The following is a 26,759-nucleotide window of genomic DNA, read 5'->3' on the forward strand; positions in this document are numbered from 1 at the left end:
TCCCTCCCCCAATATTGCAGCAAATAGTCCCAAAAAACACAGATGACAAATTATAATCCAATACAAACGTACTAACTCATTACTGCTCATGCTGCTTCATACTATAGGAAGATTGTCACCACTGATCAGTGTGTTGAGTCAGTCTATAACCCTATTATTATCATCAGGTACCAGTACTGCCAAAAGGCGCCGGGATCTTGACCAGATCCTGCTAAAAGTTATCTGTTTGCTTTGCTTGAGGGGCCACAGGCCACATTGGACATGGAGCCCTGTCACTTCCATAAGTGGAGGCACTTGCCTCTATGGGGCCAGCCTACATTTCAACAAACTGGCTGCAGATATGGTAGTTGTGCTATTCGGTCAGATGAATATCTCCCCATGTATACACATTATTTACAATAACATTTACTTCACATTTTAGGAAAGATAGAAGACACCCAATTAAAACCGAAAAAAAAAAAAATATTGAATGTACCAATGAGATTCAACATATGCATAATAAGTCATGTAGAACAACAAACAAATGATTTTATTAAAAACTTTGAAGTCTTTAAAAAAAACTGTTGCATTGTAAAACTATAGTCTAAGTTTTAATACCATTTGGAGATGTAAACTACTTTCCAACTCACAGACATTGACTGGAGCAGGGTGTTTCAGACTGAAAGGCATGTTTAAAAGATGTGTAACTAATCTGCTGACGGCAAACATCCTCATTTTTATCATGACTGGTCTACAATTAACGAAGATATAAAAAGTTAACAAAACTCCCTATACAGAATAAAACAAAAAATTAAAACAAGACCCATTAAACCTTATTGACAGACCTTTAACCTGATAGAAAAACCACATATGGCTGTATAGATGCACAATTATTTTAAATACGAATATTGGAATTTTACATGACAAGTTGCTCAAAATGAGAAGCAGCTTAAAAAAGTCCAAACATATAGGTCTAAAATTCAGACACATTGACATGAAATGGCAGCTCTGAATGTGGAGTTCCGTTGGAATTTGCAGTATCAAAATATTTTTGATCTGGTTTCCGGCTCATGACAAAATACACAATATTTCATTACATAAATGTTATAGCAGCACCAATGTGAAAAAATAAAACTATAACATAGAATAAATAACCTTCACCTTGCTTCATAAGATTAGTCACAGTACAAACTCTCCCAAACTACTTCGTAGTGGTAGTAGTCGTGGTCACAGAAGGGTTGTGGCTACATGTAATTAAATAATGACCCTCAAAAGGTTAGTAGTGGCATAAAAACCCATCTAAAATGTAACCAATGACAGCAATATATTTACCATATCTAAAACATACACAATACAATGTAAACAACCATTATTTATACTAGAATGATTCAGTTAGATTCTTACAGTACTAACAGCAGAGAAGAGAATGCAAAATAAGGACAGATAGTTTGTCACATCAGAACGTGTAATTTACAAAACAAAAATACATTCTGTACTAAAGTGCAAATGATAAAGAATGCCCATGATTAAATATTTGCTGACTGCCTTGTAAGTGTTTAGTTCGCAAAATATATTGCTGCCATTAGTTCTAGCTAGACCCAAGAATTTCTGCTTGTATACCGACGGAGCTGACATAGGAAGTTCCGCTGTATTTTAAGAGTTCCGATTCATCCTAAATGTTCCTGTATCAGTATCCTCTGTCCACTGCATCATAAATGCGCCACAGTACAAGAGCAAATGCCCAGCCACTTGTGTGAGGTGCGACAGGATCCGCAGAAAACTCCTATAATTCATAAAGAGAAGAACATTAATATTACGTGAAGAAAAAAAAAAATGAAATAAGAATATCTTTCTTAAGAAAAATACACCTTACAATATGATGCATATTCAATTGTGCGCCCATTTTTCCTACACACCCAGTTGCAATCTGATTTGGTTTCCAAGCTTACCCACCTCTCAGTCTAGTTTATGTTGGAGAAAATACATGGAAAAGGATCATGTTTATCATGTCTGCTGGATGTGGCCTACTCTTTTGGGCAGAAGTTTTCATATTAATTAATAAGTTCCTCCACTGTGAGCTCACTCCTTCCCCCGAACTGGCATTACACCACCTATACCATCTACAAGTTGCTAAACACGATGGCATGTACATTCTTATTATGGCATGTACAGACACCAGCCCCCCAAAAAATTAAGGAACCTATATGCCTCTCAGTGAGCAAGGACCAAGGTAAGGTCCATTCCATTTCAAAACGGAAACGCTTGGTGTCCCTTAATCCACCTCTGTCTCCCCCATCTCATAGAATGGCATAGCTGGCATGAGTTCACTATTGATGAGGGTAGCTCCATTCATCCTGACCACTCTTTGGTTCCTTATCCCCTTCAGCCTCAATGAGACCCAGTAATACTGTGTTGATGATTTCTCTTTGTGTCTACTGTTCCATTTTTGCCACTGACCAGCTTTTTGTATCCCCCCCCCACCCACACCAAAATTTCCTTCTGTTTACTCATTTTTTTGTATTATTTCTTGTTACTGTTGTCCCACTTACCCTTTCTAAAGGCAGCAGGCAATACTAAATATTTTAGCAGCCATCATAAGCAAATGTTTTAGATGTACAGGAAGCAAAGTTAATCAAGTTATTCATCATCAGTCTCCATAAATTTAGATTAATTATAAATGAAAAACATGCTTTATATTGAGAATTTCTCTGTCTCCATACTTTTTGGTTAGCATTTAATGGCCAAATGCCAGTCACAAATGTGAGGAGGTGGTGAAAGATTTCACAAGAATAGCTCATTTTAAACAGTTGTAGTATTAATTTATATTAAAGTGTGAGAAGAGAATGATACTCAAATATTTATATATATGTATACATGAGTTACTTGATTCAATTAGAAAGCTGTTAGAAGGCATGATTAACTGGAGTAAAGCCATACCAAAAACAAGGAAAAAGCACAACAAGCCTTGGCCAATATCTAACTCCAGCATCTATGATTTTTCTGAACAACCTCATGTAAAAGGAAAACTTCTACAACCAATATTTTTCTTGTGCGTCCACTAGGGGACACAGGAGATGCTTATACACTGGGTATTGGTTGTGTGGGAGTGAGCAGGCACCAAAGAGTTAAACGAATGTTTCCAGCATGCCTCAGTCCCCGTTCCCCTATACCCTGCCCCTCCGGCCTGGACATGCCAGTTTTTTTCTTTGGTGCTTGCAGGAGCGGCACCTTTATAGAGTGGGGCTGCTGTTCAGTCCTGAAGTTTCCCCTCCCATACTCCCCTCTCTGACCTGTTGTATGGGCGTCCAGTGGATGCCTATACAGCAGCTCCAACACCCGGTGGCGGCAGCACCGGCGACTGGGTCAGTGTCTTCCGCCGCGGTGGACCTCAGTGGAGAGCAAACACTTCCGGGAGACCCTGCAGCTGCATCCAGATGCCAGGAAGGTGAGTGACATGGCAGCGATCCTCCCCGTGCGGGGTGACAGCAGGGGACAGGTGCAGTGGGGGCACAGGTACTGCACAATGCCACTAGATCACCAGGGCATTTGCTGAAGGCCGTTGTAGGTCCTTGGGGGTTAAATTAGCACCCGGAGGGAGCGGGCCAGGTCTCCAGCCCCTTCCCCATCCCGGAGGCTCGCTTGCAGCCTGAGCTAACTGCCTGCGTCAGGGTACACATGCCTCCCTCTTGTAACCCCATCTTTTTAACGCTAAGCAGCCATGTTTCACATGCTGCTTCAGATTGGCTCAGGGCTTTCTCTCCCCTGTACCTTGCTCACAGAGGCTGGTCCTTTGCTAGACTCCTGCCTGCTTCATATGGCTGGACAGTTGAGTATGATTGCCCGCTTCTTTTAGCACTTTGAGAGTTCTGTGTGCTTGTGAATCTTCTGCCACTCACCATATTGGAACAAACCGTGGAAGGTGTAAATATCTGAAAGTATTATTGCACTATCTTGTATTATTATAGCTACCTTACTGCTTGCAGTTTGGTGTAGTTGTACTCTCCGTCACTACAGTTACTTCACTCTCAGCTGGGTCTCAGTTTGTGAAGTTTTTTTGTGGGGAAATATCACTACACCTAAGCCACGCACTTGCAGAGATTGTTGCAACATTCTCTCCCCACAGGATCTGGACAACGATGGCATGTGCTACCTTTGTTTTACAGTTCCAAGGCGAGAATTGCCTACAGTGGCACAGGTGCCTGAAGAACTAGCTTGGGCTTCTGCATTGATGCAGGTGATGTCCCAGTTAGTGGACAGCTTGTTGGCTCCTCTGTCGAGTGAGCCTGCTGCTATGACTCCTGGTACACCAGGTGGTCATGGCAGGGATGGCACAACCTTCACAGGCTTATGCTGAGCCACCATGGGTACAGTCATTTGCGCAGTCTGTAAAGCACTTGGTGTATATTTCAGCTGGAGCACAGCCTCTGGGTCAGGGATCCAGGCGCAGGTCACTGACACAGGTGAGTTCTACTCCTTTATCAAAGGAAGACTTGGAACAGGAGTCCCTTTCAGACCAAGGATCAGCCGGTTCTGACTAAGAGTCCACTACGGTTCCTGAGGACTCCAAGTAGGAGTGGAAGCACTGGTCAGGGCAGTGAGAGCAGTGCTTCAAATTAAAGAAATGGACCCATCACTCCGGGATAAGACTCTGCTTTTCAAACATCAAAAGAAAGAAGGAAGCTACTCATTTTTTCTTCATAGGCTCAGCTTGAGGTATTATGGGCCTAGCCAGCTAAGCGAGTACAGTTACCCAAACGTATGGCTTCCTTTTACCCTCTTCCACTTAAGGAGAGGGCTAGGTGGGAGAACCCTTCTCCAGTGGTTAGATCCTCTGTGCTGCCTATCCCGGATTCATCTCAAATAAAGGATCCCACGGACAGAAAACTAGAGGATTTCTTAAAATCCGCTTATTCTCAGGCCGAAGCTATTACTCACAATACAACTAAAATTCGAGGATCCCTGGCAATTGACGTACTTTAAACAGCCCCCTGATTGATTCACCACAATTGAATGCTTCTATACAATATGGTTAGTAAAATGCAATTTTAAACAGATAGAACATCCGTTATGGTATGCAGAATCTCTGTAGAACAATGTGAGTATCTTCTTTTCCTTTAGCAACACACGCAGCAGGATCAAGGGTGGAAGACTATTTCAATCAAGGGGCGTACCCTGACTCACACTTCAAAGAGATGTGTCACACATATAATGGTATCTTTATTCACCACAGTGTCTGGGACCCCAATATGCAGAAGGACCCTTTAAATAGCAGTTAAGCATACCCCACTCACACAGCAATAGGCTGAATTGAAGCACTTAAAGGTTTCTTTAGTGTTGAAAAGGAATTTCCTTAATATTGATATGGGGCGTACCCTACTCACGGAACGGTTGGTTGTGTTCAAACGTATCTGGGTTTCTTTTTAGAAGTTCACCATACACCCAATCACCACGCTGAATATCCTCACATATGGCACTTCCAGCGATAAAACACCGTACATGGAATTAGCGGCAAAAGTCCATATAATAAAATTTAAAAAAACTCACACAAATTTGAGGTGCAAGATAAAAAGTAAATAATATACAAGGGTAACAAAGTTTTTTTGTTCTGGTTTAAAAACTTTATTACACATAGCTATATTGTCTTTTTCACATATCGACATCATCTTGTGAGAGGACATCTGCTAAAGGAAAAGAAGATACTCACATTGTTCTACAGAGATGCTGCATACCATAACAGATGTTTTATCTGTTTAAAATTGCATTTCTCTAACAATATTGTATAGAAGCGCCCTCCATTTGTGTCCTACAAATTGTTGTGTACGGAGTTATTACTCGCCCAGCACTAGCATCAGCCTGGGTGGCTAAGGCTATTGGAGAATGGGCAGAAAAGTTGGAGCTTGGACTTACAGAAAACAAGAGCAGAAGGGAATTACTGAAGCATGTATTAAATATGCAGAGGTTATCTATTTGGGCAAGGTAGATATTGATATGGTGTGTTAACATCCAAGGTTTCAACCTCCATGATAGCTGCCAGAAGGTCACTTTGGCTATGGTCTTGGCAAGGAGACATCAGTTCCAAGAAGCCTCGAGGATCATCCTTATGCAGGTGATGCACTGTTTGTAAAGGAGTTAGACAAGACAGTGTCTAATCTGGCGGCATCCAAGTCAGCCTTCTTGCCTTCAGTGGCACCAGAACTACTTTTTGTTCCTTTCGCCCACAGGGTAGAGCAAGGGGGCAGGCATCCGCTAGATATCAACCGCCCTCCAAAGCCCGAGGGAAACAATCCTGGGCTACCAGGCATCCAACTGCAAACCAGCCGGAAATGCTCACTGCCTGATAGGACGGGCCTCCTCCTGGGAGACCCCAGGGTAGGAGGCCGGCATCTGTCCTTTGCTCCAAGGTGGATAGATACCACAACAGATGCATGGATCAGAAAGGTCATCTCACAGGGGTACGCACTGACATTTCGGGAACATCCTCCAAGAAGATTCTTTTGTACAGGACTGCCAAGAGATATAACAAAAGCGGAAACACTTCAGCGGTCAGTGCAAGCTCTGCAGGCCTCCAATGTTATTATCCCGATGCCCCAGGTACAGAGGGGTTGAGGTTTTCATACCAACCTATTTTTAGTTCAGAAACTGGATGGCTCCTACCGGCTATACTAAACCTTAAGAAACTGAACAAGTATATTCGAATTCCCAGGTTTCGCATGGAGTCTCTCCGATCCATTAGTTTAGCACTGGAAGAGGGGGATTTCATGGCATCATTGGACATTCAGGATGCATATCTGCATATTCCCATAAGACCAGATCATCAGTACTTCCTCCGCTTTGCCATCAGGTAGGACCATTTCCAGTTTCAGGCATTGCCATTTGGTTTGTTGACAGTCCTTCGATATTCAGACTTTCTTGCAGGGAGTTCTGCATGTTCAGCCTCCATTTGTGCCTCCGGTAGACCCCTGGTTCTTAGGGCTCTTCAGTCTCCTCTGTTTGAGCCTTTAGAGGAAATAGTGCTACAGTGGCTCACGTGGAAGACATTTTTTCTGTTGGCCATCTCATCGGCCAGAAGGGTGTCAGACCTTCGTGCTCTATCATGGCATTCGCCCTCTCTTTGTAGTCTTCCATTCAGACAGGGCGGTGCTTCGCAAGCGTCCGACCTACCTACTCAAGGTAGTGTCTGCGTTTCATGTAAACCAGGAGATAGTGGTCCCTGCATTTATAGAGGGATCCACGGAAGAGATGTTGTTAGAGCTCTTCGACTTTCTGTGAAGAGAACTAAGGAGGTTCATAAGTTGGGCTCCTTATTTGTTTTCTATGATTCTCGCAAACAGGGGTTCAAAGCCTCGAAGCAAAACTTTGGCCAGATGGCTTAGGTGAACTATTCGTCACGCCTATTTGTCGGAGGATCCTCCTGTCCCTTCGGTGGCCACAGCTCACTCCATCCATTCGGTGGGAGCTTCTTGAGCAGCTAGCCCTGGAGCTTTGCAAGGCGGCCACATGGTATTCTGCTCAAACCTTTATTAGGCTCTATGCCTTTGATACTTTTGTGTCAGCAGACGCAACATTTGGGCGTAATGTTCTTAGTGTAGTCCAGGAGCGTCCCCACCCATGAGGGAACAGCTGTAGGACATCTCAGCGTATAAGCATCTCCTGTGCCCCCTAGTGGACACACAAGAAAGTCGGATTTATGGTCTTACCTTGATAAATCCTTTTCTTGTAGTCCAATAGGGGGCACAGGATGCCCTCCCTGACGCACCTAACTTACAGGATCTTGGCCCTCATTCCGAGTTGTTCGCTCGCAAGCTGCTTTTAGCAGCATTGCACACGCTAAGCCGCCGCCTACTGGGAGTGAATCTTAGCTTAGCTGAATTGCGAACGAAGTATTCGCAATATTGCGAAAAGATTTTACTTTGCAGTTTCTGAGTAGCTCGAGACTTACTCTTCCAGTGCGATCAGTTCAGTGCTTGTCGTTCCTGGTTTGACGTCACAAACACACCCAGCGTTCGCCCAGACACTCCCCCGTTTCTCCAGCCACTCCCGCGTTTTTCCCAGAAACGCAGCGTTTTTTCACACACTCCCATAAAACGGCCAGTTTCCGCCCAGAAACACCCACTTCCTGTCAATCACACAACGATCAGCAGAACGAAGAAAAAACCTTGTAATGCCGTGAGTAAAATACCAAACTTCTTAGCAAATTTACTTGGCGCAGCCGCAGTGCGAACATTGCGCATGCGCAGTTAGCGGAAAATCGCACCGATGCGAAGGAAAAGAACGAGCGAACAACTCGGAATGAGGGCCCTTGATCCTATACTAGTGAATATGTGGTGTTTACTTATAGTAAGGTTGTTTTGTCTGTGTGTGGGTCTTCCTTCCTCTTTCCTCGCTCCTGTTTTGAGCTGGCTAACAAAACTGTCAGGTCCGGGATGGAGGAGCAGGGTATAGGGGAAGGGGGACTGAGGCATACTGGGAAAATTCATTTAACTCTTTGGTGCCCGCTCACTCCCACCTGACCAATATCCAGTGTATAAGCATCTCCTGTTTTATTAGCATTTCTCTGAGCTCTGAATTCACATGCCTGAAAAAAGGACCATATGAAAAAGTAAGTTATAACGGTGTGTGATTTACATGTCTGCTGTCCTCCTAAGCACCATTAAATACTAGGCGAGGTGGCCGTTGAATTCAAAAAAATAAAAATAAAACTACATCACAACTGCTGATCTGCATCAGGTTGGCTTATCTGAGCGCATGCTGGGGCGGGGTGCTGGGAGAGGGAGTCTCAAAGTTTTGTGGTAAATGTGGCCTTTACATAGAACATTTAGACCCTGGAACACAAGCGGACATTATGACTGTTTTGGATAGCACGGCATGTCTGAATAGGCTATTATCTAATGACACTTCTACGACATCCTAATCATGACTGTAGTTTCATAGACAGCGGTTTATTGCTGTGTATAACCTTGGGTCCCTCTTACCTCTGATTCTGCGCTGAATGTCAATTAACGTGGACTTTTCTGGTTAAGTCTAGATCATAGTTTTCGCCAAGACCACTACTAAACAGGCAGGGTGCCCATCCATCCCAACCCCTTGCCACCCCTCACCCTCATCTATATTTGCTGCAATTTGTTGAGTCTGTTATTTGTTCTTATTTTATATGTTGTATTGTATTATACAGTCGCTGAGCAATGATTCTTTGATTTTGTTATTATATGCTAACAAGGTCATCTATATGATGTATGAAAATCACTATCTTGTATAAGATATTCTGTATTATTACATTGTCTACTGATGTGATTTCTGTTTGCTGTAATTGCTTTTTTTTTTCTCAAACTCAAATAAAATGAAGTTATAAATAAATAAGTTTTGGTTTTGTTTGTGCAGACATTTTTTTCACCACAACATGACTGGACTACCTGAGACAGATGCTCAGGTACCTATTATAAAAATAATCAGTATGGAATATGGCAACTATACCAGCTGCAACACTTCTGATGATTCAGTGATTATGAATGCTGAACCCATAAAGATGTCAAGTCAAAGTAAATCTGCATCCCTTATATTCTCCCACCAGGAGACCTGCTGTTTATTTGTACTTGGCTCTTTGGTGGTGCAGTGCTAATCCAGTATCTGACCCTGCACACCAATTGACCTTTGCTAAGAGTATACGGTAACCGAATGATTTGCATTACCATGCAGCTTCCTGCCTCCCTATTATTAAACCAGTTACCAGCACATCAAAATGATGGCACATCATAACAGTAACGTCCGCGCTGGCGGCTGTGCGTGCCCGAACGGAACAACATTTGAATTGTTCCATTTGGCACCATCTAGTGTCCACCGGTACGCAAAACACTTGAATCCCCCCCCCCCCCCCCACCCCCACAGAGGTGAGAAGCAGCATTAGCCTTTATTATATTTAGTGAGATATTAGACCATCAAATCCAAATAAAGGAATTTGTTTCCAATAAAATCATTTTATGTTCTGCTTTAACAGCGCTCACATTTCAGTTGTGTGAGTAAGCCAGACAAGAAAAGTGAAATCAGGATATGGTGGCAGGTGTGGCCAGCCTCTTCCAGGAGACAACTGGACATACAACAGCTGTTCTTTCCAGAACAGCTGGTCCTCAGTATAAATCAAGACATATTTGTAAGGCATGATCTTAGTCTTCACTAAGATCTGTAAAAAGTTAGCTGTAAGTGAAAGAATGGACATGTAGGTTGACAGTGGTGTAAGGAAAACATACATTCATTATTTACAGACACATAAAAAGGCAAGTTTTCATCCAAGGCTGTAAGAAGGATGAGGTGCCTAGGGAAAACAGCTGCGGCTAGGGGGGAGGGGCATCTTAGCCAAATCATATACTAGATGTACAGTATTTACTGTGTGTTAAATACGTGTGGCATTTAGCCTATAGGAAAGTGCTATGTGAGCTTATTTTGTCATGGGGTATGTGGCCAAACATTTGTCTGCAGTGTCCCACATTTTAGGACATTATTTGACAGCGGGCAATAGAAATAACATTTGAGGATATGTCACCTGTTGGATGCACAATACATTTTAAAGGACAATGTCACTTTTGGGGTTCAATAGACACATAGTAATATACAGAGAACAGGCGCTACAGAGTGTGCCACACAAACCATAACCTTGTCGTATCTACAACGTCACTCCACTCCTTTACACTTTTGGGATACAAGCACAGCGATGCTACCATTAGGCACAAATGGTTAAGGGGTATAGAAATTTCCGAATTCATGCATTAGTGGCAGCCATTAATAAGAAATCATCAGCAGTGTCCTACATGTGAAGCTGCTGGCAGCTGCTGCTCCTCCGTGTCCATGTAATGCTGGAAGCATGGCACCTGAACAGCCACGTGCCACACTACCAGTCCATGGAACTGTGGGACATCACTTTCAAGTGGATCCGTGGTCTCATCTCTGGGCCCAAGAACAATGGAGCACTAATGATTATTCACAATATTAATTAGTGTAGTACAAAATGTCCAATTGGTTGTTATAGGTCACAGCATATTTGTGCTATTTACACAAAACTATTAAAGTGGTGCCATCTTGGTCTATTTAACGGTTATGCAGGATGATGGGATTCAGTACAACATTCACAACAAATACAATAGCCACTTGGAACTCTGGAAAGTTTATCTGATGCTATAAATACACATTGTCCCCTTCCAGAACCTTAAATATAGGTATTCTGTCCCGGCAAAAGCTATTGGCGTTACCAATAGTACATTTATGGAAGTATATCCATCTTAAGAAAAGAGTGATTTTAGCATACCTGTTACCTCTGAAGTGTACTTGGAAGTCTACTCCTTCAGCAATTTGTTATATTATACTTGTACTTTGTCTATGCAACCGTACAACCGTATATTAGGTATTTTTCTTGGTCATTTTAATGTGTACTCCTCCAAAAAAATCTTATTGCATTTATCTGTGACTCCTATGAAAGTCATTATAAATTAATCAATTTCACTGATCAAGCATTGTATCAGGTGTATGATGAGCAGATGGTTTCTCTCGCCAGTATCAAGACAGAGAACTACTGTAGGTTCTTATTTTAACATGGGGATCAGCCCAATTTAGTTAGCCGCCATGTTGTCAGTGTGCAGTCAGGTGTTATGTGATATATGTAAAACGACAGCTGTTTTAGTGTTATATAAAACTTTCTATGTGTGGGACAGGTTTGCCTATAACAAAACAAAGTTGATGATCAGTGGGTTTACCAGTCAGTAATCTGCTTATCAGTGATCAGGCTTCACAAATTCTAGAATTAGAACACTGCTGGACTAGTCACCTTATCAGACATAAACCACAGAAAATATAATTAAAAGGCAGTAGCTCACCCTTACTCAAGGCTGGATTAAGGCTTGTGGGAGCTCCGGGGGAACAAATTAGTGAGGGGGTCCCCAGCAATAAAACTGACGTCGCCCGCCATTACATACAGTACAAGCTAGCCCTGGAAACCCCCTTCTCCCATGTGTAGTGCCAGGATGAGGAAAGGCAGCAACTGTCAGATGCTGCCAGCCGGGGAATGGCGAGACTCACATGCATGTAATATAATCCGGCCCTGCCTTTACCGATTCTTTTGTGTAGTACTGGCCCGCAAGGAAAGAATACCTGTATTCAATGGAGCACATTCTAGGGGAAGATGGGAAATTCAGAAACTCAATTGTTTTAACCCGCGGCTACCACTAGGTGGCGCAAAACAGAGCAATTCAATTGTTGCTCCATTTAGACGCCCAGCAGCCATGGGGATGACACTTCTTATCGCAGCCTCCTGAGAAGCGAGGAGAAACATGCGCAAGTTGCCCACTCTGTGCGTCGAACGGGAATCCGGATGCCCAAAGCAGGACTTTAGACGGGTTTAGCAGTTTTACCCAGCTAAACCCTGTCTGTTTGGGCGCAACATGCACGTGCACCCAAATATAAATTGAATTGTGACAATTGTTTGGGCGTCTAAAAAGTCCCATTTAGATGGTAATATTAGATGCCCACAACAACTGAATTCTCCCTACATGTCCATCAGCAAACAAACAAAACCCTAATCTAAAATAAATGCTCTACCAGTTTACATGAGGAAGGGCTAGGGTCTCCCAACACAAAGTTGGTGGCTTCCATCATGACTCTGCCCCTCTCCTCACGTATATAAATCACAAAAAGGAACATAAGACTTGTACACTTCTCTCCTAAAATATTCTGCACCACTGGACATTTCCATGGGTAAAGGATCAACCCCTGACCATTTCAAAAACTTCCAAGCTGAAGATGAAGACAATATGAAGCACAATATTATTAGACGATCAGCTTATTATGGTTCTATTACTGAAATGGAAGTCAGACACAAACATTGTCACAGTAGTATTTTATATTTGTGTTCAGGGAATGTACATTGGTTATTATTAAAAATGGCCCTCTTATTCAGATTATATGACTGTCATGATTATTATGCATGTACTCACCGCAGAATCTTCTTTGCACCCAAGCATTGAAAATCACAGGATATGGAGTACATTTCATAGAATGTTGCCTTTATGTTCAAACAGCCAATAAAATCCTTAGGATTCAACTTGTATAAGTCCAGTGTAATGTTTGCTATCCCTTTCTTGTTCACTTGCTGGGCTGAACGTGAAGCCTTATTGTCCTAAAAGTTAAAAGTAAACAGATAAATATTAAGTCATGGAAAGCAGGCATATTGTTACATGCACATCTGACTGTGTGATAAAAAGTTTACCACACACAGGAAGAGAGACTAAATTACACTGAGAGGTCCAGTTAGAGACAACCACTATGGGATAGAGAATATTATATATATATATATATATATATATATATATATATATATATATATATATATATATATACAAACTGTATACCGGCGGCACTCAAACGGGACTTGTACAGCACTTGAAAAAGGAAGAGACTACGCTCTTAACTCTTGTTAACGTTTCAGATTTATATCTTTCGTCAGAACAACAAATACATAACAATCCACATACCTTTATATCCTCCACCATCACCCGTGCATTGCGTCCCTGGCTCGGCCACGCCGGCGGGGGACGGATGACGTCATCAAGCTGCTCCCATCGTTCAAACGCTCCTCCCCGTCGACGTCCCGGTTACCATGGGAACCAGCTATAACAAAAAAATGTGATTTTTACTTTTAGTACATTCCTAGCAAATCCCTAAAGATCAGTCATCTGGTATTGGGGTTTACGTTGGAGGATCGTTTTGTAAGGTGACCATGGCACATGGTACAGATCCAGGCGAACCCGGAGGTTATCGGCATATTGATGTTGCTGCATGTGACATATGGTCCTTCTCAGATGCTGATGCGGAGAATATCAGATTTAAAGAGGATTTAGCCACTTCTGGTGGCCTAAAAAGCAATGATATTGTGTAACAGAAATTATTGCGTTTACATAAGAAGCAAACAGACTTTTTTATGCACGGTGTGACACTATCGGATTATCACCGAAACCGCCAGATTCCACGGGGTTTCAGGGTGCGCAATATCCCGACGATTGGGAAGTATAATGTGGAATTTTGTCGTAAGTGGATAGGAATTCTGAATAAGTGCAGTCTCGATCTCATTCTTCTAGTAATAGAGGAATCGGCACGGGAAATGAATATGTTGAAAGAGATGACTGTGGCCTTTGAGGAGAAACATCTGACTGCACTTAGGGCTGATCCAGAAGTAAAATGGATGGACAAACTAACAGAACAATTGGAAGCATACAAACAGGAGTTAGTACAGTTCAAGAGGCGTAAACTGCTTACGGTACAGAAGGACTATCAGGAAGGTACCGTGTACAGCTGGGTTAATAACCCGGACGGCCGACGGCAACAACGACGTGGATTCAAGCAGAGAGCTCGTAGGGGGTATGGGACAGACACATCTAGTGGCGAACAGTCCACCTTTAGTGAAAATGAGGCAGTTGGCCGGTCACAGAGGAACAAGCCCCCTTTGGGGGTCAACACCAGAGCCATGAGAGGCGCCAAGGCAGATTCAGCACAAGGCGCGGTAAGCAAAATCAAAGAATCAACAAAAAAAACAACCACCAAGATGAAGAAAACAACGTAATTTTTAACCTATCAGGACGGGTGTTATCTGCGGATGAACTCTCAGTATTAGGTAAAGGTCTGTCTTTCATACCAACTACTGAGTTTAATGAGTTCCAGTGGAAGATTGATTCTTATAACGTTAACAGAAGATTGCGGTTGAAAGAACATTTCTCAATACAACCACAGCAAATCAAGAGGTCGGACATACCTGGCCCACTGAAGAAACGCTCGAACTTTGATCCTGTTACGTCTAATACTTCACTCAAATGTTTTGCCAGAGTCTTAGACTCGAAAGTAGGGAAATCAGCTAAACTTCATCAAAAGCAGAGGTCTAATTTATCAAAAGGGGAGAGAGAAGCTTTGATGAATTTGAGTAAAGATCGGAGCATAGTTATACGCCCCGCTGATAAGGGGGGTGGTATTGTTGTACAGAACTTATGCCAATATAAAAAGGAAGCTTACAAGCAATTATTAGACACTTCGGTGTATAGAAGTTTGTTGGCAGATCCAACAGACAGTTATAATCGTGAACTCAAAAATGTGTTAGAGGAAGCAGTACAGGAGGGTCTAATTTCTGGAGCACTGCGTGAGGCATTGATTCAGGACTACCCGGTGGCACCCATCTTTTATACCATACCTAAAATTCATAAAGATGCGATGGAGCCACCGGGTCGCCCAATCATCTCAGCCCGCAATTCAGTGTTTTATAAGGTGTCTCAATATTTAGATTACTACTTTCAACCTGTGATTCAGGCACAGGCTACATACCTTAAAGACACCACTTCATTGATTACTAAATTGCAGTCATTATCAGATCTTCCTGCTGACACTATATTGTGCACTTTGGATGTGGTCAGCCTCTATACTAACATTCCACATGCAAGAGGTATAGAGGCTGCCAGACGTCTGTTATCTAGTAGCTCTGCATATCAGGGCCCTGATTTACAATTTTTTCTAGAATTGTTGAAACTGACCCTGAAACACAACTATTTCTTGTTCGACAGCAGGTGGTTCGAACAACTGCAGGGATGCGCAATGGGTAGTTGTGTATCCCCGGCATTTGCGAACTGCTTTATGTTCGAAATAGAAAAAGAATTATTCTTCTCCAACCCAAGTAATGCGAAGAGAATAATATTCTTTGTTCGCTACATAGACGACCTGCTCCTAATGTGGTCTGGGACCAGGGAATCCCTTCATCAATTGATCCTAGAGATCAATCAAAGAGATGCAAACATTAAATTTACTGCTACAATCAGTGAGGTACAAGTGAACTATTTGGATGTCCAAATTACTCTGTCGGAGGGACAGTTACACACTGGGCTCTATAAAAAGCCGACAGACAAAAACACCCTTTTGCAGGCGTCTAGCTTTCACCCCGCTACAATTAAATACAGTTTACCATACTCCCAGTTTTTAAGGGCTCATAGAATCTCCGACAACATTGTGAATACAGAGTTAGAAATAGATGGTATGGCCCGTAATTTCCAACTGAGGGGGTATAATTGGGATGAACTAATGAGAACTAAAACTAAGGTGTTAGGACTAGACAGAAAGGATTTACTCCTAAAATCAAATGCCAAGATAGATAAGATGCATAATAAAATCCCCTTTGTTCAGAGATTCTCATCCATTAGTGGGGAGATCTCCAAACATACAAGGGAGGCGTGGTCTATTATTGCATCAGATAGTGAAACAAGTGCCTTCAGGGATATGTCCCTATTGCCTAGTTATTCTAGGAATAGGAACCTGAAGGATTACTTGGTACACAATGACATATCTACATTTAAACCTGTACAGAAATCTACTTTTTTGACTAAAAAACCGGGGTGTTACAGATGTGTGGGCTGCACAACGTGCAGCTATATGGAGGTAGGCCCTGGTTTTTCACACCCACACACTGGGAAATTTATAAAAATAGACAAAATCCTAACATGCACTTGCACTCATGTGATTTACTTTATAAGATGCCCTTGTGGGCTTTTTTATGTGGGTAAAACCACACGACAATTTCGTGAGAGAATGGCCATGCATAGGTCTGCCATTCGTGCAGCTATTGAGGGACAGAGCCAGGCACAACCGGTGGCCAGGCATTTTGCAAAGTTCAGGCATGGGTTGGCTACCCTCAAATACAAAATTATAGACCAACAACCTAAAAACATCCGGGGGGGCGATAGGAATAAGTTATTATTGCAACGGGAAGCAAGGTGGATACACCGCTTAAACACTGTTGCCCCCGGGGGGCTCAATGAGCAGTTCAGTTTAAATTGTTTTACTGATTAAAAGATAACAGTAGTTAGCTATAAAAAATTGGTCTATATGTGTTAAGAATATCTCGCCATGTTTTATTCATATGCAATCGTGTATCTGGTACTTTAGGGATTTGCTAGGAATGTACTAAAAGTAAAAATCACATTTTTTTGTTATAGCTGGTTCCCATGGTAACCGGGACGTCGACGGGGAGGAGCGTTTGAACGATGGGAGCAGCTTGATGACGTCATCCGTCCCCCGCCGGCGTGGCCGAGCCAGGGACGCAATGCACGGGTGATGGTGGAGGATATAAAGGTATGTGGATTGTTATGTATTTGTTGTTCTGACGAAAGATATAAATCTGAAACGTTAACAAGAGTTAAGAGCGTAGTCTCTTCCTTTTTCAAGTGCTGTACAAGTCCCGTTTGAGTGCCGCCGGTATACAGTTTGTATTTATACACGAGAGTGACGGAGGGCACCTGGGCGTACCACGGATGAGATAGTGAGTGCCGGTAATTTCTGTCATTATATATATATATATATATATATATATATATATATATATATATATATATATATTACAAAACAAAAAATCAACCCTAATATCTTGCGCTATACCTCTAGTCTCAAACCAACAAGAAATACCCTCTGTCAGATAAGGTATTAAAAGTAGATTACAAATAGAAATGGATTCTCGTGGGAGCCAATATGCCTTTTGTATGACAATAATTAAAAGTTTTTATTGTACAGAAACAAACGATATTTATCCTAAGCGTTCGTTATTGACACAACCTTCTAAAAATTCATATAAAACAATATTACAATCTTATACATAAATTACAGTTGGATGTGAGGATTTTACAGCCAGGTGATCAAAGTCAGAACTCGAAATGGATGTATCTCCAACCAGATGCTTGTGATAAGGACTTTGTTAACCAGACGTTGCAAAACCCAACGCGTTTCGTCCGTTAGGACTTCATCAGGGGTTTGGAATCAGTTCTTATAGTAGGAGTGATTACCATTGATTAGAAAGGTTTAGAATATCCAATGATTACATCCAATCACATATTCAATTCGATAAATATAATATCTAGATAGACTTCAAAAAAAAAATATATAAATTTGGTTGAAATTAGATGATGTTACGTTCCCTATTTTCAATCAAGAATGGTGGAACCTTATAGTCTACCTCTGTTAATACATGTCACCAAACAGAGAACTTAGGAAAATTTCAAATCCTGAACGAAACTATTCCTTTTTACAGGAACAAGGGCAACCTCACTGAGTTGGGATTCAGTGAGGTTGCACTTGTTCCTGTAAAAAGGAATAGTTTCGTTCAGGATTTGAAATTTTCCTAAGTTCTCTGTTTGGTGACATGTATTAACAGAGGTAGACTATAAGGTTCCACCATTCTTGATTGAAAATAGGGAACGTAACATCATCTAATTTCAACCAAATTTATATATATTTTTTTTGAAGTCTATCTAGATATTATATTTATCGAATTGAATATGTGATTGGATGTAATCATTGGATATTCTAAACCTTTCTAATCAATGGTAATCACTCCTACTATAAGAACTGATTCCAAACCCCTGATGAAGTCCTAACGGACGAAACGCGTTGGGTTTTGCAACGTCTGGTTAACAAAGTCCTTATCACAAGCATCTGGTTGGAGATACATCCATTTCGAGTTCTGACTTTGATCACCTGGCTGTAAAATCCTCACATCCAACTGTAATTTATGTATAAGATTGTAATATTGTTTTATATGAATTTTTAGAAGGTTGTGTCAATAACGAACGCTTAGGATAAATATCGTTTGTTTCTGTACAATAAAAACTTTTAATTATTGTCATACAAAAGGCATATTGGCTCCCACGAGAATCCATTTATATATATATATATATATATATATATATATATATATATATATATATATATATATATATATATATATATATATATATAAGAATACAGCAGCAGCCGGCACTCCTAAAATCCATTCAACATGCTCAGGTGCCAAGTTCATAAATTAATGAAAAGTCCAATCGAGCACGGCACTCAGAGACAAAAGTAGAGTTGATTTATTATGTCAGTGGTCATATACATATATACACACACACACACACACACACACAATCACATTATATATATATATATATATATATATATATATATATATATATATATATAATATCATACACACACACACACACACACACACACACTAGTAGATAGCTACTGTAGACATCTATGAGAAGTTAAAGCAAGTAGAAAACACAGATGCATTTGTTAAATGACCTGCCATCTAGTGGCTGAACTTTTTTTTACAGAAATCACTGCCTATTGATGCTAATAAATACATTTACCCCCCAAAAATAGAATTTTAAATTACCTACCGGTGAATACTTTTCTCGTAGTACGTAGAGGATGCTTGGGTCCACATTAGTACCATAGGGTATAGACGGGTCCCTTGGTAGCCATGTGCACTTTAAGAGTTTAATAGTGTGGGCTGGCTCCTCCCTCTATGCCCCTCCTACCAGAGTCAGTCTAGAAACTGTGCCCGAGGAGACGGACATACTTCAAGAGAAGGAAACGCACAGATAGTGGCGAGATTCACACCAGCTCACACATAACAACAGAAAGCCAAGCTAACCAGCTTGAAATAATTCAGCAATGGCTGAACAACAGTACTTAACCAAGTAACAAATGCAGGAAAACGTAGCGCTGGGCGGGCGCCCAGCATCCTCTACGGACTACGAGAAAAGGATTTACCGGTAGGTAATTAAAATCCTATTTTCTCTTACGTCCTAGAGGATGCTGGGATCCACATTAGTACCATGGAGATGTACCAAAGCTCCCAGTACAGAAGGGAGAGCTCCTGCAGAACCGATTGACCAAACTTAAGGTCCTCAGTGGCCAAAGTATCGAACTTGTAGAACTTAGCAAACGTGTTCGACCCTGACCAAGTAGCCGCTCGGCAAAGTTGTAAAGCCGAGACACCCCGGGCAGCCGCCCAGGAAGAACCCACTTTACGGGTAGAGTGGGCCTTTACGGATTTTGGACACAGCAATCCTGCCGTAGAATAAGCATGCTAGATAGTAAACCTGATCCAGCGAGAAATCTTCTGCTTAGAAGCAGGCCACCAGGGGTGTATCTTCCTATTGGCCAGGATGGCACTCGCCAGGGGCACTAGTCAAGGAGGGGCGCCATCCAGAGGTGCCACCCGCGGGCAGTAGGTACTGTAGATTCACTTTTAGAGGCAGCAGCTATTCCCCCCCCCACCCCCGTGTAGTTCCTCACAAGCATGGATGCCCAGTAACGATCACATCACAGCATGCAGCAGCGGCTCCTGGGAGGTGTAGTTTACAGTATGTAGAGTTTCTTGTCTGTATTGCGGTGTGGTGCTGGACCCCGGTGCCAATTACAGTGGCTGTTGCTGCATTCTTTGATCATTAATGGGCATCCCTGCGGTTGAGGAACTACACGGGGGTGGGGGGGATAGCTGCCGCCTCTAAAAGTGAATCTACCTAAAAGCGCTGCCTTTAATAGTAAAATCAACATGGGGGCATATGTGTATCTGGCACTGTGGGGGCATATGTGTATCTGGCACTGTGGGGGCATACGTGTGTCCGGCACTGTGGGGGCATACGAGTGTCCGGCACTGTGGGGGCATACGAGTGTCCGGCACTGTGGGGGCATACGAGTGTCCGGCACTGTGGGGGCATACGAGTGTCCGGCACTGTGGGGGCATACGAGTGTCCGGCACTGTGGGGGCATACTGTATGTGTATCTGGCACTGTGGGGGCATATGTGTATTTGGCACTATACTCTGAGGCATTATGTGTATCTGGCACTGCACTACTGGGGTCTTTATGTGTAACTGTCACTATACTGGGCGACATTATGTGCATCTGACACTATACTCTGGACATTATGTGCAAGGAGAATTACTGTGGGTACTGGCCCTCATTCCGAGTTGATCGCTAGCTGCCGTTGTTCGCTGCGTAGCAATCAGTCAAAAAAATGGCAAAACTACCCATGCGTATGGATGGTGATAATGTCGATATTATCTTAGACCGCAATGCTATACCTCTAAATACACTTTTACCGTGGAGCAGTTATGGCCGCTAAACTAAAAGCACGTGCTACGCACTTTGTACGCTATTTGCGTACAGAGTCCTGCACGTGGTACGCACTTGGCGTACACACGCTGCGCTGAGTGTACGGAGTACACACAGCGAGCGCACACACGATGGATAACTTTTAAACCTTGTTAATGATACAATGTAATGATACGCTTATACTTTAAACCCTTAACAGCAAAGTACTGTGATGATGTAATACCTTAAGTAGCGCTGGCGATACAAAGTACCCGCATTGCGTACACCTTATCAATGCTTATACACCTTATACAGATAAATCTACTTTAAAAGCCTATGCAGGAAAGTGAAAACACAACACTGATTTGTAGTTGCAACCACAGGGTTCTAAGGCCTCCGTGGATTCATTCCAAAAGGTAAAAACAATACAAATCATACACTACAGGCTAACAAGTAAATCTAAACAGAATAATGGCTACAGAGAATATACATACGTGAGAATGTTCGCAAGCGCAACCCGGCTCGGTCCTCCGCTGGTCACACAGATAGCGTTTAGAGTAGGGGTGGGCAAAATACGGCCCGCGGGCCGGATGCGGCCCGCAAACTGATACTGCCCGGCCCACTGCCTCCCACCAGCAAGCAATGACAAGCGGCCCGACCAGCTGAGCTGCTCGTCATTGCTCTGCACTGCAGTACTTTCAAGCTGCCAGCGGCGCCTCTCTCCCCTGCTGCTGCGTTGTAGCAACCACAAGAGAGGTGTTATTCACACCCCAACTCCCGGCGCAATTAGACCAATTATACTTGTTTAACTTCAGCTGCACACATTAGAAGGATTAGCTAAATCCTCAAACAATTTTATAAGAGAAAAGGGAAGAGACAATGGTGCGCTTAAATTAAAATATATATACCATTTGTAATTATTTATAATATTATTAGTGGGTGTCCGCTTCCCTCACCGCCAAAATCAATAACAAAGAGTCTGCCTTGATTTATATACAATTCTTTTACTCAAAATAATTAACACACATACATAAATAAATAACTAAAAATCTGTATATTCCACACACTATAATAGAAGACAGATAGTATCCGCTGGCACTGAAGGAGATTGGCAGCAACAGTGTAATTGTATTCTTAATGGCAACAATGTGTTTATGTGACACTAAACAGACTTATCCAATCTGTTACATCCAATTGTGTCACATCAATATGTATCAGTACTGTAACAACTGCCAATAAATTATATTACAAGTCTCTCAAATCCTCCTGCTACTGGCGTCCCAGTGCAGAGGATTACTGCTGTATTCTTACCCGAACCTGCGGGAATGTCCAGTATTAGGATGCACGCACCCGGAGGGATACAGGTTCTGTACAGCTTCAAACCGTAGCGCTTACCGCCGGTGAATAGTTGTTAATTTCAGTCCTGGCGGGCAGGTAGATTGGTATGATTCCAAAATGCTGTTTGCAGTGTGACCGCTGGAAATAGCACACTCTCAGGTCCTGGCAAGCGGACAACGGGAGCTCCGGTCAGCGTCTCAGATAGAACCACCGCTTGCAGTATGACCGCTGGAGATAGCACACTCTCAGGTCCTGGCAAGCGGACAGCAGATTCTCCGGTCAGCGTCTAAGATAGAACCGCCGCTTGTAGTGTGACCGCTGGAGATAGCACACTCTCAGGTGCTAGCAGGCTGACAACGGGAGCTCCGGTCAGCGGCTCAGCACATGTGGATACTTCCGTCAGTGTGTGGTCAGACAGACAGGGAGATGACGTCAACGCGTTTCGTCCCGTCACAGCTCGGGACTTCCTCAAGACCGCGTTGTAGCAGCCTCCTCCTCCCGCCTCCAGACTCCCCAGTGATAACGGCTGTGTTCAGCCGAAAAGGGGGCGGGGCTACGTGCTGATGAAGGGGCGGGGCTACACGGGACCTCAGGGGGCGGAGCTACACGGGACAAGAGCCAGACTGCTGCAGATCCATCCTTCCTGCCACTGCCAGCCAGATCAGTAAGTTAATGGGAAAAGTGAGAGAGAAAGCGTGTGTGTGTGTGTGTGTGTATGTGTGTATATATATATATATATATATATATATGTGTGAGAGTGTGTGTGTGTATTTGTGTGTGCGGACAGTGGCGTCAGACTGTTTTTAGTTTGGGGGGGAGAGCTCTTTAGCTCTCGCTGTACCAAACCCTCCTGTGTTCTGTCACCGTGTCACCCCCCCCGTGTTCTGTCACTGTGTCACCCCCCCCCGTGTTCTGTCACTGTGTCACACCCCCCCGTGTTCTGTCACCCCCCCATGTTCTGTCACTGTGTCACACCCCCCGTGTACTGTCACCGTGTCACCCCCATGGTGTTCTGTCACTGTCAACCCCACCATGTTCTGTCACCGTGACACCCGGAGCGCACTCTGTACTATTACACCCCCCCGGCTCAAGCAGTGTGGTGCCCAAAAAGGGGGTGTGGCTTAATCTAAAAGGGGCATGGCCTGGTGGGTCTTTTCTCTTTCGCTCCGGGGGCATGTCCAGCTTCCCCGAAGATGCTGGCTGCCCCCGGAGACTGGACTGTGTGTGTGCCGACTCTTATCTGTGACCCCTCGTGTTCTGTCACTGTGTCACACTCCCCGTGTCCTATCACTGTGTCACACCTTTCCCCAGGGGCCATAAGACACTGGATAATTTGCTTGCTGCGCAATAATTATCCTAAATAAAATGTCAATGTGTAAAAGGGGACTCTACCTTCCGTACTGTGTAAAAGGGAGCTCTACCTGCTGTAATGTGTGTAAGTGGCGCAATTTGAATAATGGAGACTATTGTGCAACCTAATACGAATCTGTATTATTTTTTGTTCACACTCCTTCCACATGAAGCCACGTCCCTATATTTTTGGCAAGTGGGGGGAGCTGCTATTTTGTGTGTGGCCCTCGGATACTGACAGGAAATGTCAAGTGGCCCCTCAGCTGAAATAATTGCCCACCCCTGGTTTAGAGTCTTCTGACCGGCCAGGCAACAATGGTCTTTTTATACACAACATGCATACACAATACAATGGTCACTGTAATCTCATTGTCCATTGGACACAGGGATGTGTCTCAACATTACAGCAAAGGTCATAGGTGGATTTGAAAGGGTGGGCGATGTCTTTCCCCAACTGCTCTTGTGGGTGGTATCCTCTGGATTCCCGCCGCATACATAAAATACAGTAAATACAGTTAATGTTCATATTCTACTTTTGTACATAACTATACGCAGGAACAAGTGATCTTTCTCTAACTAACACCGGAATGTTACCCTCAAAATACCCTACAGCTGGATACTAGACATCACCTTCCAACCTTTATCTGACCCTTCCTATCATGCAAAGGCGAATCTCTCTGTCCAGGAACTGTTTAAACTATCAATACTCGCTGACATGGTCTAGGGGAACTATATCTAAAATGTACGCTATATTGGTTAAATATGTAATGTTCTAATAACACGCTACACGCTCACAAACTCCGCCGTAAATACCCATATCACGCGCATGATCGCCGGAGCGATCCTACGCAAATTGCGGATATGTGCACGCACGGAGAACTGAGTGCACGAGCAGCGGGCATGTGCATGGGGTTAGTACAAGGCATATGCATTACAATATTTTTCGACTTTAACAGTCCACCCTTTGGCAGTCAATAATAACTGCCACTATCTAAACATTAAACAGAAAAATATACAATACAATATCTATAAAATAATTGGATGGTAGGAGGAGAGGAGTAGGCGGGAAATGTATGGCCTAGTGGGATAGTAAAAATAAGATTTTACTTACCGATAAATCTATTTCTCGTAGTCCGTAGTGGATGCTGGGGACTCCGTCAGGACCATGGGGATTAGCGGCTCCGCAGGAGACAGGGCACAAAACTAAAGCTTTAGGATCAGGTGGTGTGTACTGGCTCCTCCCCCTATAACCCTCCTCCAAGCCTCAGTTAGGATACTGTGCCCGGACGAGCGTACACAATAAGGAAGGATATTGAATCCCGGGTAAGACTCATACCAGCCACACCAATCACACCGTATAACTTGTGATCTAAACCCAGTTAACAGTATGACAAACGTAAGAGCCTCTGAACAGACGGCTCACAACAATAACAACCCGATTTTTTTGTAACAATAACTATGTACAAGTATTGCAGACAATCCGCACTTGGGATGGGCGCCCAGCATCCACTACGGACTACGAGAAATAGATTTATCGGTAAGTAAAATCTTATTTTCTCTGACGTCCTAAGTGGATGCTGGGGACTCCGTCAGGACCATGGGGATTATACCAAAGCTCCCAAACGGGCGGGAGAGTGCGGATGACTCTGCAGCACCGAGTGAGAGAACTCCAGGTCCTCCTCAGCCAGGGTGTGCCCCTGACCAAGTAGCAGCTCGGCAAAGTTGTAAAGCCGAGACCCCTCGGGCAGTCGCCCAAGATGAGCCCACCTTCCTTGTGGAATGGGCATTTATATATTTTGGCTGTGGCAGTCCTGCCACAGAATGTGCAAGCTGAATTGTACTACACATTCAACTAGCAATCGTCTGCTTAGAAGCAAGAGCACCCAGTTTTTTGGGTGCATACAGGATAACAGCAAGTCAGTTTTCCTGACTCCAGCCGTCCTGGAAATCTATATTTTCAGGGCCCTGACAACATCTAGCAACTTGGAGTCCTCCAAGTCTCTAGTAGCCGCAGGTACCACAATAAGCTGGTTCAGATGAAACGCTGACACCACCTTAGGGAGAAACTGGGGACGAGTCCGCAGCTCTGCCCTGTCCGAATGGACAATCAGATATGGGCTTTTGTGAGACAAAGCCGCCAATTCTGACACTCGCCTGGCCGAGGCAAGGGCCAACATCATGGTCACTTTCCATGTGAAATATTTCAAATCCACAGATTTGAGCGGTTTAAACCAACGTGATTTGAGGAATCCCAGGACTACGTTGAGATCCCACAGTGCCACTGGAGGCACAAAAGGGGGTTGTATATGCAGTACTCCCTTGTCAAATTTCTGGACTTCAGGAACTGAAGCCAATTCTTTCTGGAAGAAAATCGACAGGGCCGAAATTTGAACCTTAATGGACCCCAATTTGAGGCCCATAGACACTCCTGTTTGCAGGAAATGCAGGAATCGACCGAGTTGAAATTTCTTCGTGGGGCCTTCCTGGCCTCACACCACGCAACATATTTTCGCCACATGTGGTGATAATGTTGTGCGGTCACCTCCTTCCTGGCTTTGACCAGGGTAGGAATGACCTCTTCCGGAATGCCTTTTTCCCTTAGGATCCGGCGTTCAACCGCCATGCCGTCAAATGCAGCCGCGGTAAGTCTTGGAACAGACATGGTACTTGCTGAAGCAAGTCCCTTCTTATCGGCAGAGGCCCTGAGTCCTCTGTGAGCATCTCTTGAAGTTCCGGGTACCAAGTCCTTCTTGGCCCATCCGGAGCCACGAGTATAGTTCTTACTCCTCTACGTCTTATAATTCTCAGTACCTTTGGTATGAGAAGCAGAGGAGGGAACACATACACCGACTGGTACACCCATGGTGTTACCAGAACGTCCACAGCTATTGCCTGAGGGTCTCTTGACCTGGCGCAATACCTGTCCAGTTTTTTGTTCAGGCGGGACGCCATCATGTCCACCTTTGGTCTTTCCCAACGGTGCACAATCATGTGGAAAAAACTTCTCGATGAAGTCCCCACTCTCCCGGGTGGAGGTCGTGCTGAGGAAGTCTGCTTCCCAGTTGTCCACTCCCGGAATGAAAACTGCTGACAGTGCTATCACATGATTTTCCGCCCAGCGAAGAATCCTTGCAGTTTCTGCCATTGTCCTCCTGCTTCTTG

The 26,759-nt window shown here is 43.5% G+C and overlaps 1 protein-coding gene across 2 annotated transcripts in view; it reads right to left on the bottom strand.

Moving 5' to 3' along the window:
* Positions 1-503: 503 nt before the first annotated feature.
* The window catches only part of CIDEA (cell death inducing DFFA like effector a), an 81,216-nt gene continuing 54,960 nt past the window's right edge, over positions 504-26,759 (bottom strand). For both annotated transcript variants that reach the window (XM_063923435.1, XM_063923436.1), the window contains exons 4-5: positions 12,954-13,135; positions 504-1,762 (exon numbers count right to left, since the gene is read on the bottom strand). In XM_063923435.1, the coding sequence (XP_063779505.1) occupies positions 1,633-1,762; positions 12,954-13,135 (312 nt within the window). In that variant the 3' untranslated portion in view covers positions 504-1,632. The remainder of the gene's footprint in view (positions 1,763-12,953; positions 13,136-26,759) is intronic.

This window comes from Pseudophryne corroboree, chromosome 5 (genome assembly GCF_028390025.1).
Source record: "Pseudophryne corroboree isolate aPseCor3 chromosome 5, aPseCor3.hap2, whole genome shotgun sequence".
NCBI classification, from domain to species: domain Eukaryota; kingdom Metazoa; phylum Chordata; class Amphibia; order Anura; family Myobatrachidae; genus Pseudophryne; species Pseudophryne corroboree.